This window comes from Protopterus annectens, chromosome 13.part0 (assembly GCF_019279795.1).
Source record: "Protopterus annectens isolate FY-2018-M chromosome 13.part0, PAN1.0, whole genome shotgun sequence".
Classification (NCBI taxonomy): domain Eukaryota; kingdom Metazoa; phylum Chordata; order Ceratodontiformes; family Protopteridae; genus Protopterus; species Protopterus annectens.
In genome coordinates this window covers 994867198-994881941 of record NC_056747.1, presented here as the reverse complement: position 1 = coordinate 994881941, position 14744 = coordinate 994867198, and the positions used below count along the sequence as shown (strand labels likewise).

At 38.1% G+C, this 14744-nt stretch overlaps 1 protein-coding gene across 1 annotated transcript in view; it reads right to left on the bottom strand.

The window, feature by feature from the left end:
- The window catches only part of LOC122788051 (keratin, type I cytoskeletal 19-like), a 32043-nt gene extending 18083 nt beyond the window's left edge, over nt 1–13960 (bottom strand). Inside the window, exon 1 of the mRNA XM_044054972.1 lies at nt 13336–13960. Within this exon, the coding sequence (XP_043910907.1) occupies nt 13336–13881 (546 nt within the window). The 5' untranslated portion in view covers nt 13882–13960. The remainder of the gene's footprint in view (nt 1–13335) is intronic.
- Between the last annotated feature and the right edge of the window lie 784 nt (nt 13961–14744).

Here is a 14744-nt window from a genome sequence, read left to right as displayed (position 1 = left end):
TGTTCTTTCCTCATGGGATGTCTTACAAGTCAAAAACCATCAGAAAGATACTATTAAAACTCTATATATATATATATATATATATATATATATATATATATATACATATAGGTAAATGTTGCACTTCCTCACTAGACTGAAATTAACATGCAGAGATGCACATAGTTGCATGCGTCCCATTCACGTTGTTAAACTTTTGCAAGTTCAAAAGTCATATGATCAAAACCATATGTTCGAACTTGTAAAACTTTGAATGTTTCAGCGGAGATCTCTGTAAGGGAAGCTTTCCCTTTCCAGCAATGTAGTGAGATCTCAGAGTTGGTATATTTAAATAGTGGGGGGTGTGGGTGGTGCAGGGGTGCTTGCACCCCTGCTTACAGCCTTCAGGTAAGTTTTTTGTGTTTTTTTTTCATATTACGTTTTCGAACTTTTAAAGTTCGAACATATGGTGTCGACCATATGGCGTTCAAACTTTTAAAAGTTTGACAACGTGATATAGACCCATTTGCATTGCTGTGCTAGATTTCAAGCCTTAACACCAAGAAAAGTAAAAGAGTGGGCTCACTATCACCATTTTATTAGATACCCTGAATTTTCAAAATAGAAAATGAGAAATAGCTATCAATTCTAATAATTATATATGCTTATTTGCCTCCTTTAAATGCAATTGGTCACAATGTGTTAATATTTACTACTCTTTCAGACACATGCAACAATGTTTTACTAGTTACACTTATAGCCCACTTTAAAAAGTGCTCAGGCATAGAGCGCTGATTATTTTATCTCTTGTGTTAGAAACCAGATTCTTTTCCCAGGTACAAAGACATGATTTTTGCTATCTGGGCGACTATCTCTTATTTACTTGATCTGCTTTCTGCAATTAGGACATAAATTAATCGGGCACAGAATTTTACAAGAGGGAAACTTAATATAGCTATTTATAAGCCTATTTACTGGTATTTCTGAGTTGTTTTTAGTCTGTAAATTAACTTAGCTATTAGTCAATCACCCTAGCCATTCCTCACCTCATGTAAGGTCCTACTAATGTTAATTTAACCTAGTAATATTAGAACCTGTGCAGGCTGATATTATGTGGATTATGACTCCAAATTCCTAGGTACAGGAAATTACCCTAGAGTTGCATACTACTTGTAAATTTTAGTTGTTGTTTATCTAATATAGTGGCTTTTGTAATCTGTATATGCTATTTAATGTGTTTTTGCACTATAAGTATACAACAATTTTCTCTAGCTAATGATAGCATTAATTGTTGCTGTGAATGCTGTGAATGTTGTATTTAACTATTAATCTGATCTGTTGTTATCTTCTTTATCTAAGATCCTAAAGTGAATACAGATTAGTTGAAGAAGGTTGTAGGGGGCTAATGTTTTGTTTTTATGTGCCCCACAATATTATTTTTTTTTCCAAGAATCAATATAATGTTTTTCTGTGTCTAGCCTACCTTGCTTCTTTACATTCCACTCAGTTAATGACTTGCACTCCTCCCCACCATTTCTCTTCCCAATTTTTGTCAAGACTGCAACCTAATTTGCCAATTTTTATTTATATGTCTCTGTCTCTTTTTCAGCTTATAAGCCTAGTGCTGTGGCTCAGGCTGTCCCACTATTTAACAAGATAGCAACAAAAAAGAAATCCCTACTGAACTGCAAAGAAAACGCCACCTGTAACCCTTACGTAGACTACCCAGAAGTGCTTAGCTCAGCCTCACAGTGTAGGTGATATCCTACATTTTTACAGGTTTGGGTAACCTATTTGTAAGGGCCAGCACACCTGCAGACCTACCCTGAGGCCGTCCATTCCCCTCTTTTTTAAACTTCTTTGCCTTACCTCCGATCAAGCTTTGTGAATTAGTGTACTTCCCCACATAGGCCACTAGATGGCAGCAGAACACCAGGCTTTAAAATCTGTATTCTGTACTTCTAGCTGAACTCCTCCAGCTCTAACACCTACCTCCAGCTATTCCTGTAGGATCTCTACATCCTGATATCCCCCTCCCCTAGAAAGGCATAAAACAAGGTTTTACCTTCTTGTATTAACAGTACTTCATCTAGATAGCTCATTCTTTCTGTCTCTTAATTACTCCTGCTTCTGGGCTCTTTACTAAATACATACTCCCCTTACACCCAGAACTAAGGACACCCTTTACATTTCTTTTTTGGAAAGTAATTAAAGAAACCAATGGATGGGAGATTGCAGATATACCCCAGGGATTACCTCAGTGTCACTGCTCGACAGAGGCACAGCAAAATAATGGGTATAGTTCCCCATACTAAAGGGGTGGCGTAAGCCACAAAACGATGGGCTAGGCTTGTAAATGCCCTCGGGCAGATAGCCTAGTATGAACCTATGAACCTATGAACCTAAGTGCCACTTACCTACTCTAAGCTGTATAAATCTCAGTCTCACTGAATAACTGATTACCTCTCAGCTTCTCTCAGCTGCAAACTGCTCTGTTCGCCCTGCGGGCTCACTCCACTCCCCTACCCTACCCCCAATTTCCACCCACTCCCAGGAGTCCTAAACTTATACTCCTTTAACCACACCCTCTCTCCCAACCATCCAATCTAATACTTCTACCAATCTATATCATTTAACCACAACCCACCTATTTCACACTTCCCACACCTCCTACATCCAGTACCGCCTTCTAACCCTCTTAAGATAATTGTATACCTATCTCTGCCTCAACACAAACAGCTTTATAATACCCTTACTTTTCCTTTGTCTTTCTGTCCCTGTTCCTGCTATAGGTATACAAGAAACTCTCTAAAATATGTCCTCAACAACTAAACCTATCCTAACCAAATGTATAATACTATTTACTCTCATATCTATTCTCACCTCTGCCTATCTTTTCACCTCCATTAATAAAGTTAATCATGACTACTTCAACTACTCTCCTAAACAAACAGCTAGTCACAAGTACACCTTTACCCATTTTCAAATAAATACCACATCCACACCCTGCTACCTGCTAGCCAAATATCATCGACTTACTCATTAAATTCAATAACACAACTGTAAAAAAACTAAAATACCTAACCAGCTTCCTTAACTACCCATCTTCTGCCCTAAAAACTCCTACATTAAAAGATGGTGACATCCACCCTAACCCAGGCCCAACAAACATTCCAACTTTTACAACTCCTTCTACTACTCACCCCACCCTAACTACCCAAACCTATCTCTCAAACTTTTTACTTTTAGGTCATCTCAATATCCGCAGTATAAATAATAAAATTGTCCATCTCCATGCCTCCTTGATATACATTATTTTCATATCCTCTGCCTCACAGAAACCTGGTTAAAACCTGTAACTAAAGATAATGAAATAATCTCCCCAGGTTACAATATATTGAGACTTGATCACATACAATGTAGGGGTGGGGGTGTAGCACTTCTGTATTAATCCACTCTACAGATCTCCTCCATACCCTATAACCCACCTCAGGATAGTAAAGCTGAAGTTCTTATCTCCCGACTTCAACTAAACACTTCCAAAGCCCTTTATATTATCTGCATCTGCCTACCCCCTGGTAATAATATCTCTATAATAAAGACATTCTAAGCTGGGTATCAACTTCCTACCCACAAGAAACCATTATACTTGGTGATTTTAATACTGACTGGAAATGTGTAAATACAGATAATCCTTCATCACATACTAATCTTCATGGCTTTAGTCAAACTATCACCGCCACCACTAGACTTAACAAACCCAACAACAAAGAGAGTATCTTAGATTGGATACTCATTAATAAACAACAACAAATATACAAGGTAGGAACTCTACCAAATGACTTAAGTGATCATATGTTAACTTACATTATAAGACAAAAGAATGAAATCCCAAACACCCCTACTTATAAAATCTCTTGAACTAACAAACATTTTAACCCTGTAGTATTCCAAAATGAACTTAATGCCTGTAACTGGTACCCACTAAAAACTCTCCCTCTTGAGCAGGCTGTCAAATATTTCAACTCTAAATTCTTAACTATCCTTGATAAGCATGCTCCTACACGTTCTATAAGAATGAAGTCCAAACCTGCCCCCTGGTTTTCAAAAGAAACTAGACAACTCATATTTCTTAGGAATAAATCTTGGGCCAAGTGGAGAGCATCCAAAAATATCTCAGAGCAACAAACATTTAGACAGCTAAGGAATACTACTGAAAAAGCTATACCGACTGACAAAAAAACTACTATTGTAAACTACAGCAATCTCACCATAACAATCCGCAAAAATTCTGGTCTAGCATTAATAGATTCCTTCACCCAGGGCACTCCAGTACACCACCCCCTCTCGGGGCTGATAACAATACCTCCCTTCAAACTGCCAATGCCTTCAATACCTTCTTCACTGACACCATAAAATCTCTAGCCTGCCAACTGTCCCCAAACAACTCTAATCTCCAAACCTCTTTACCTAATACTCTCCCAACATTCCAAATAACCCATCACTACCTCGTACATCCAAAAACTTATACATAAACGTAAGCCATGTACCCCCTCTGCAGACCAAATACCATCTGAATACCTGCAAAAAGCAGCCAGAGCAGTTGCTTATCCTGTATCCATCCTTATAAACAGAACCATAAATGACGGAAAAATCTCAGATATCTGGAAAATCTCCCACATTATCCCTCTACATAAAGGCGGAAACTCTAATGAGTATTCCAGCTACAGGTCTATTGCTCTCTTATCACCCTTAGCTAAAGTTATGGACAAATGCATTCACCATCAACTAATTAACCACCTAACCCAACATAATATACTAGCTAACTGTCAACATGGCTTCAGGCCATTTCATAGTATCACCACAGCCCTCCTATCTTTCACTGACTCTATCAATAAAAGCCGTAAACAACAACATCCTCTCATCAGCACTCTATTGATCTGTCAAAAGCCTTTGACATGGTCAACCACCCCCTACTCTTGAATCCCTTGCTCTTGACACCAAGGCTGTTCTCTTGTTTAAGTCCTACTTTAACAATAGGCAACAAGCAGTCCTTTGGGAGAACAAATTATCTTCCCACCTGCCAGTCTCCCTTGGAGTCCCTCACGGCTCCATTCTCGGTCCACTTCTATTCTCAGTATTCGTCAACTACCTTTACTTAGCAATCTCTCAAGTTACCTGCATACAATATGCAGATGATTCCATGCTCATATGTTCTGCCAACTCCACATCTGAACTACAATCCCTAACCCAGACAGTATTCAACTCAGTCGAGGCATGGTTTCTAAACCGTTGCCTCCTTTTGAATGCCAAAGAACAAGCTCTTACTCTTCACACCTAACAGTAATTCCCCCCCCCATCAATTTCTCAATCAAATCAAATAATGGCACCATTATAACCCCAGACTTTACCACCAAACTATTGGGAGTCTTAATTGACAATAACCTTACATTTGACAATCATATAAATAACACAATAAAAACCGTAAATAGAAAATTGGGCTCCCTATATAGAATAAAACCCTTCTTAACACCAACAGCCAGAACTACAATTGCCCACTCCCATCTAATCTCCACTCCTTTTTATGCTTCCTCCATTTATACCAACCTAAAGAAAAATAATCTCACTAAATTAACTAACTCCTATAATAATATTGCCAGATTTGCCACTGGAAACCCATTTAGAACTTACCACTGTCTGAACCTAAAGCAGCTTGACTGGCTTGAACTAAAAAACATTCTTATACTTTCCCAACTTATCATTGTTCATAGGATATTCTACCAACCTAAGAACACACCGATACTCTCTAACCTTATTACCCACTATGCAAACCTCAATTCCTTACACTCTTCCACTAAACTACTGCCTAGCATTAGCAAGTCTAATAACTTGGCAGGTGACTCCTTGTTTTCTAATACTGCTGGAAAATATTGGAACATGTTGCCATTGGATCTAACGGTACTTCCCTCCTTCCCACTCTTTATGCAAAGGCTGAAGCAACATCTTAAAACTCACTGGTTATGCCCTTGCTGTTACCCTGACTAACTGTCTGCATTCTCTTTCGCCATTTTCTCTATCCTGCCTCCCCTTACCTTTTATCACTACTTACCCCTGGGTAGCGGTAAATGTCTGAAATTATTGTTGCAAATAGGAGATGAATTAAACTGCGAACATATTGTAAATAACCTCTCATATCTTAATTTGAAAGAGTATCTTGTTCCTTTCAAAGTTTTTTTGTGTTTTAGAATTTGCATACTTCTCTCTAGCCAAGGCTCTCTAATTATTTTTAACTAATTTTTGTGTAAATCATTTCTTTTGAATATGGTCTTTGCTTAAATAGTATAACTTTGTAATTACTGCTCTCTCATCTTATTTTGTCTTACATTTTTCTCTTATAATTGTGCATTATAAACTTTTAAATGTCACTGTGGAGCTTTTCTCCCCGGGCCTCCACTGAAAATGGAAATATATCCAGTTGGACTAGCCCGGTTAACAAATGTAAAATAAATAAAAATAAAAATTCACCTGACTGGTTACTCATATTGCCCCAGGGAATTCCCTTTTACTCTTCCAGGAATAAACTAAAGGCAAAATATTGCTCCATATTTAATTCACTTATTTTCATTTTGTTTTTATTCTGCTGTGTAAAAAATTATTGAAATGTCCTTAACCATCATTTGCAAACCATGATGAAACTATGTAAAGCACATATCCAGACTTCACTGTTTTTTTCTACTCCTGTAATTCCATTGTGTTAAGCAGCATGCTTTCTATGTACATTTTAATGTGCAAAATGTTTAGTATTACACTTATAAAGCCATTGAAACTGTTTAAAAAAGTAGTAAATAAGAACTTACATGAACTGCGCCATTACCACATTTCCAAAGGTGTGTGATCAAAGCATGGCACTGAAGAATTATTACATTAAATTGTATATTTATTAAGGTTCCCCTTCATAATCTCGAAATTCTGAAATCTCAAATTTCAGTATCTTGAGACCATAAAGGAGAATTTTTAAAGTAGCGAAAGTGCATAATCAAATTCGCGGTTATGGCTTTACGCTATGTTACATGCGGTGTTTTGTGTAGATGGTGTCCGGAGTCGTGTGTGGATTTAGGTGGAATTTAAGGTAAGTGATTGTTTTGTAAGGGTTTTGGGTAGGAGTTTGAGTGTATGTGAGTGTGTTTGTAAGTTGTACGTGTGGGTTAGGGTAGGCAGGTGAAAGTATGAGTGTGTAAGTGTTGGATGTGTTGGTGTTTGTATATGTCTGTGTGTGTGTGTGTGTGTGTGTGTGTGTGTGTGTGTGTGTGTGTGTGTGTGTGTGTGTGTGTGTGTGTGTATGCACACATGTGCGCGCGTGTGAGGGACTATAGAATTTCTGGGTGTAAGTTTACTTATGCATTCACTATTGTAAGGAAGTCCTTCTTCATTTCATAGCTGTTATCAAAAGGTATGGTGTCCAGCTCCAAGAATGTTATCATGCCACTACACTTGGCTCTCATCAGGGCAATCATTGAATATAATGCCCCATTTGGTATGTAGCTGTTAAATACTGTTCACAACTAAAGAGACCACAACATTTTTTTTCACTAAAAAAATCCAGGTCTTGAATAACCAAAAATATGCAGACTGCTTCAAAGCCTTATCTCTCTTCTTGTTATCACAGTGCCTACTAAGATATGTCCCCTGTCTCACGTATAGTGTCTTGGTGGACCCTATCCTGTCAGACCTATTATAAATTTGTATGTTCAAACAAAAACAGAACATGTTGAAGGGATAGCAATGTATCAAAGAGAATAACTCTTTTATGGAACAGTTTTCCACTCCACGTTGGTTCATAGTTTTATGGAACAGTTTTCCACTCCACATTGGCTCATAGGTATATACTAAGCTAATTACTGACCACAAGTGCCTTTTTAAGCTTAGCCATGCATCTGAAATGTAGCAAACACATTTGGTGCCCTAGAGGTTATTTTTACAGTATGTGTAAGCTAAGGCATGCATGTTCAAACATTTATAGGTTGTCTCTGTCTATTACAGACATAGGTGACAGGCAAGGGGTGAATTTCTGATTTCCCATCCACTATTCCAATTTATGCTTGCTTAGGGTCAAGAAAGAACTCTTTTTCACATGGATGTGAAGCTTGTTCCAGTGAATGGGTATTCTCCAAAACACATACCTGCCCTCCAACATGTCTTGTTTATGTCACAAGCAAGGTTTAGGTCCCTGGATTGGTTAATTTTGGTGTTATTTGTTTTGCATTTTTATAAGAGGTCCATCAGAGTAGAGTCCTGGTAAGTCTTACATGCCAGACATACATTATCCCTCAACAGTCTGTAGGAAACAGAGTATAGGGTTAGGGTTTTGAGGCAATTTGCATGCCATGTTGTTTGCCTTGTATTCCTTTTGTAAGGAACATTTGTGGATGTTCCAGTTGCCACATGCACCTGGTCAGGTACATAATGAAGGAGGCACTGCAGTCAATGATGGCTCTGATGAGGACTGCGTAAAGTGGGACAATGACGTCCTTGGACCTAGATACCATACCCTTGTTCATATGTTGAGCAACATAGAATGATTTCCTTACTACCTTATACAAATGTTGGCCAAAAGACAGGTTACTGTCTACATATATCCTCAAATCCCTAACTTATGGATCTATTCTTAGGGTTGTGTTATCAATGAGGTAGTTTCCTGGGGTAGCCAACTTTTCAAAGGGTACTATTATTAATTTCTTGGCACTGAGTTTTAAACCATGGCTATGGCACTCATTGTTTGTATTAGCACTTCTGGTGAGATATTAATGCCATGGAGAGATTCTAGCACTACTTCCAGTTTGCAATCACCTGTGATCTTGGTCAGCCAAAGGCCCTTAACATTGGCCTTGATTTCTGAGAAGCAGCTGCCAAAAAGAAGAAGACTCTGCACTGAACCAAGAAGGACTCCACCAGTGACTGGGCTCTTTGTGAAAGTGGACTCCCATATTCTAACTTCTTGGGTCCTATCTGAGAGCCATCTGGCACTCTAGATTGTACCACATGAGTTTATGCCTAATTCCATAAGTTAGTATATAAGCCAGAGTGAGGTATTGTATCAAATGCCTTGGCTATGTCAAAGTAGGCAGTTTGCACAATTTTGCCTTGACAACCTTCTCAAGAAGTCTACCAGATTGAGTAGGCATGATCTTCTCTTGAAAAAAAACTGAACTGGGTGGGGTCCTAGTGTCTGGAGGCTTTCTATGTCCTTATTATTCATTTCCATGATCATTCCTAACATGGCCTTGCATATGAGACTAGTCTCACTAATGAGTCTGCACTTTTTGAAGTTCCATAGAAGGCCTGCCCGTACACAGAAGGATGACTGTTGCAGTTCTCTGCTTTCATGACATGAAACCTGACTGGAGGCTGTGGTTAAATAGTGACTGCATTGTTCCTGATTTGTGATGCATCCTGTGATACTATCAGAGCCCATTTATGTAGCATTCTTGGCCTTGTAGGTCTCATTTAAGACTTATTCCCTAGTGATGGTTGGGGGCTTATGTTTGATGATATTTCTTTATTGGTGACAATGGGGGAGAGTGGGATAAAATTAGACCTGAATTTGTTGGCCAGTAAATTTGCTATATCTTCTGGCTGTGTGTAAGTCGCTCCATTTATAATTAGAACTGCACATTGTTGTGCAAAGCCTTTTAGGTTATGGCATCGCTAAAGAAAGTCTTGTGATTGCCCTTGGCATGGGAGGCTATATTTACCTCAAAACTGGCTTTGGAAGGAAGACCTGATTTTCCCTCTGAATTGTTTATTTAGATTGATGAAAGACTTTTTATACTTCTGGGCATTGCATTTCCTAATGTTTGCTATGACTTTCTTCCTTATATTGTACAGCCTACTGATGGTTGGATTCTACCAAGAAGTTTTTTTTTTGGCTTGTTCTGAGTTTATTTCTGGTAGGCACAGCTGTCTATATGCATTTATTAACAGGATTGTATCTGTGAACAATTTCACATAGGCAATTCTGTTCTCAGGGTTTTGGGAGGGCTTGAAATTTTGTCAGGTTGTCACTTAATAATAGGAAGTTTGCCTTAGAGTACTTCCTAAATGCTGCAGGGTTTGTTGGGGTCACTGGTTTTATTTTTATTTAAAGGAGACAGCTTTATGGTACAACTTTACCAGAGGGGACATTGTACTTGAGGTGGGGGGGGGGGGTGCAGCATTTTTCCATGTTAGTGAAGACCAGGACCATTATGTTTGCTCCCCTTATTGGGCATGTGGACTATCTTATGTATGGTATTTAGAAAGGCCAGGAATCTCTGGGTTTGGGTTTGTGTACAACTCCCAGTTTATAGTGGGGTAGTTAAAGTTGCCTATGAATATGGTATTGGGTAAAATGGTTAGTGTTTCCAGTAAATCTGAGTTATGGGTTTCCTGACTCACAAAGCGGGACCTATAGCTAGCAAGGATATGGTATAGGACAGTGACTATGGTAGTTTGTACATGAAGATGATCAAGCTCATTGTCCTGTTTGACTAGCCTCGAGATGACTTTGTTATTGATGTAGATTAATTAATCTCCACCATTAGTCCTTTAGTCCCTGACTGTGCAGTAGTTAGCCGAAATGAGTGAAAGGCATTGTAGCCTTGTACTGCTGGAGTGGTTTCTGCTGCTTTAAACCATTTCTTGGTAACTGCACAGATGTCTGCTTTTTCTTATTCTCTTCAAATATAACTTGGATGAACAGATATATGGGAAACTGCAAATTCATTCCCAGTTTAGCAGCCTTGCCCCACATGGATTGGAGCAACAAGTAAATGTTGTAACATATTCTTGTTCTGCCAACCTTTGGGTTATTTGTATGCAAAATATAAGGGCTAAAAGCTACCATGGGAATGTAAGGCTAGACTTTGTAAGATCCTCACAGATCAATAGCCTAGTAATTACCTATGAAATTATAAACCAGCAATACTGTGATTTAAACCAGCAATACTGTGATTTAAACATATTTGTTGCTGTACTAAAAGAAGGAAATATAGAAACTAAGATCCAGAAGTTAGAATATGAAAGCAGAGATCTACATTGCAGGACAGGAAGACTAACATACTCAGCTCTCCGATAACAGGCTTTGTCTCAAAATCTTCATTATTTTATTCAGAGATCCCTTACAAAATCAGAAGAATGAGTCTTGACTTACATACGTGTACTTTGTTTTTTTCTTCCATTTTGTTATCCTTCATATAAAGTGAAATCCTGATCCAGATACAAACAGACTTTATGGATGATATTTATAAATGTATGTAAGCCAAGCAATTAAGAAAAGGGTTGAACTGTATTTCTACAATGTTTATGCAAGTTTGTCAGGGCATTGCTAGCACACTGTTGCCACCTAGTGGTTAAATTTTAGGCATTAGAAAATGCTCCATATTACCGTGCATCACAATGGATATGTTAAGGGTTACAGTGTAAGCAGTGCAGATTGACTGTGCTGCACACACTGTAATATACTTGTCCTTGATGTCATTCTGTGGGTATCATTTGATGACCCTCTGATTAACATCCCCTCTGGAGCTACTTGTCCTTGATGTCATTCTGTGGGTATCATTTGATGACCCTCTGATTAACATCTCCTCTGGAGCATGTTTTATATCAGCAATGACTGGATATCATAAATGCACAGAAACTGCACATTTTTTGGAGGGGTTGTTACATCAATCCACAGTACAGTAGACTACAAACAGAAAACAGAAGTATTTATACATTTTTCTATGTATACAAATCAAACATAATATTGTTATCTGTGGTACTATAATGTTATACGGTAGTAGAATGTGGAGGGAGTTATGAAATGGCAGTGTCTTAGCTGGATTACACTAGTAATGAATATAACAACAAAAAAATAATTACAATAAAGTAGTTTGATATGACAAAAGCCTAAAACTGACTGCTACCTGAAATACCTCAACTAAGTAGATAGTCTGCTTTCATCAGAAAACATCTATGTGCTTGTAAATCTAAAATAATTATCCCCACAGTTAAATGATAAAATATGCATAAAACAGTTGTTCTGTATGTAAAATACCTAAATGTTATATGAAACATACTCAACTTTTAGATATATTTGGAGATCCAAAAACCAAACTTAATGGCCTGCGAATTTATCAACTTCAATGAATCCCATCAAAACTTACTGTTTGACAGCATACAAAAAGGTTCGCTGTACTAAACATTTTTTTGTAAGGGGTATTTAGCTGCACTGCAGCGACCTTACCCTCATATACCCAATGACTAAATACATTTACATGGTGGTTGCACTAATTCAATGTAAAGAACATTTGTTAATGCAGCCTCTAAGTTAGTGTATTTAGTAATATGTGATATAGAGACCAAAGCCAGTCCTGCAAAACAATATTTGAAATGACAGAGCTTTTGAATACAGCCCAGAGGTAAAGTAGTGGCAAGACAGTTCAGTCAACAAGTCCATCTGCAGCAAGTTAAAAAACAATATCACAATCTTAAGGTTTGTGTACCATAACACACTAGTTGGGGAAAGTAATGCATTGCAGAGCTACAGTGACATTATCTGCATGATCTGAAAGTCTTAAAAGCAGCAACCAACGTCAGGAAAATGTTTGATGGGTCAAATTCCAAGTAAGGAAAACAATAAACAAAAGTGATTTTCTAAAACCTTATCAGTTCTAGCCGTGTTATCAGAACACCACAAACCAGTCCTAACATGGAAAAAATAATTTGAAATGCAATGCATACCAAAAGAAAGTATACAAAATGTAAATATTTAGAAACTGGTATTGCGTAAAAACTAGGCTACTTTTTGCTCTTAATGTATATACATTAAACCTCATCTTGAGTTATTGCAGTCAAGAATTATTCCAGTTAGAACCATACATCAAATATAAGCACTGCATTCTTTTATGTGTGAGGGACTGAGCCTCTTTTTCAATTGTACAATATCAAGTCAAAATCAGAAGGATGTTGCTGCATGATAGAGGTGATAAAGTTGGTTAGTCACATAAAATAACTGGACATATGACTAAATTCATGATTTTAAATGTGAGTGTGCAAAAATCAGTAAATAAATAAATTAATCTAGCATTCAGAAAAAGTTGGATACTCAGTGAAAATAATTGCACAAATGATTCAAATCACCATTATTTAAATGTAAATTTTCAAAATAAGAAATAAATAAATCCAGTACATGTAACCTGGAATGTGATACTATTTTTTCTAGTATTGCAGTTAGCATACCTTGAAATGAGCAATAGTTCATCACAGAACAACTTTTAAACATTTGCAGTTATCAATGGGTAATAACTGTGAGTTGCCTCACAATAAAACAGATCTTACCTTATCCCTCAAGTCATCAATGGTCTTTTCATATTCACTGTAGTCACGGCCTGTCCCTTCCCCACCATGAGTTTGCTTCAGATACCAGTCTTTAATCTTTAGCTCCAGTGCAGAGTTTTCCTTCTCTAGGTCATGTACTTTAGTCAGGTAGGAAGCCAGACGGTCATTCAGGTTTTGCATGGTTGCCTTTTCATTTCCAGATAGGAAACCACCATCACCTGCACCAGCCAAGGTTGCAGAAAAACTGCCAAATCCTGCACCACCACCAAAACTTGCACCGCCACCTAAGCCTGAACCACTACTGAAGCCCCCTCCAAAGCAACCTGCTGCAGAACCCAGACCACCATACGAAGATGATACTAAGCCAGAGGACCCCAGGACAAAAGGCACTGAAGCTTGTGTTCGGCCACCCATTCGTGCCCCGCACACACTATAAGCCTTTTGGGCAACTGGGAAAGATCCACATAATCTCTGAGAGACATGTGTACTACTACTTGGACCTCTAACAGATCTAGACTGCCTTGAAATTGCGACCTGGCTTGTCATGTTCTCAATTACAGATTGAACTGTTAGGACTAACAGAAAACTAGCCAAAATAAAGACAGGTGTAGGAGCAAGTGCACACTGCATGTGCAACCTCTCTTCTTATATAGTGTATAAGGAGGGTGAGGTCAGAATGTACAAATCATGTTAATCTTTCTTGTCACAAATAAGACATGTCCTAACCAGACTATGAGATATTTCCATTGTTCTAAACTTTAAGCTGTTCAGTCTTTCTGAAGATGCTGGCTAAATGACAATTTTTTGAATGAGTAAGCCAAGGGTGGAAACATCCAGAGTATTAGATGTGCTTTATGTACAATTAGAAGAAAGCCATGCTTTGCTTCACTTGATTTGAGACATGCCAACCACACCCCTGATTAGTTTATTGAATATGTTCAGAGTGAAAAAATGCTAATATGAAAATGCAACTCTTACATAATATAAAAACAATAATATGGTAAAGTGGAGCTAATATGACAAGTAGAAGACAGTGTAAAGCATGTTATATCTGTCTGATTATATCTTTTTTTTAGTACCCCTCCCCACTTGTGTAGATTCCTGCCCATTGTCTCCAATATCTGAGCCCACATATCCCATTAATTTTGCAAGTGTAGGATCCAGGCATCCCCAGGCTAAGCAAGATCTTTACATTCTATTTGCTTCTGCCCAGAAAGCTTTATCAGCCCATCTTTTTCTCTAGTGATGAGAATCTTCTGATAGGAGCAGGACTGCTGCAAATCCAGTGGAACGGCCTAACCTTCCCTCCCCTAATCTGTTCGCAGACTCTATCAATGCCATTTTCGGGAAAAGTAGTATATGCACTCTTCACATTTACCTCCTGTTATACTAGCTCAGGAGAATGGCTG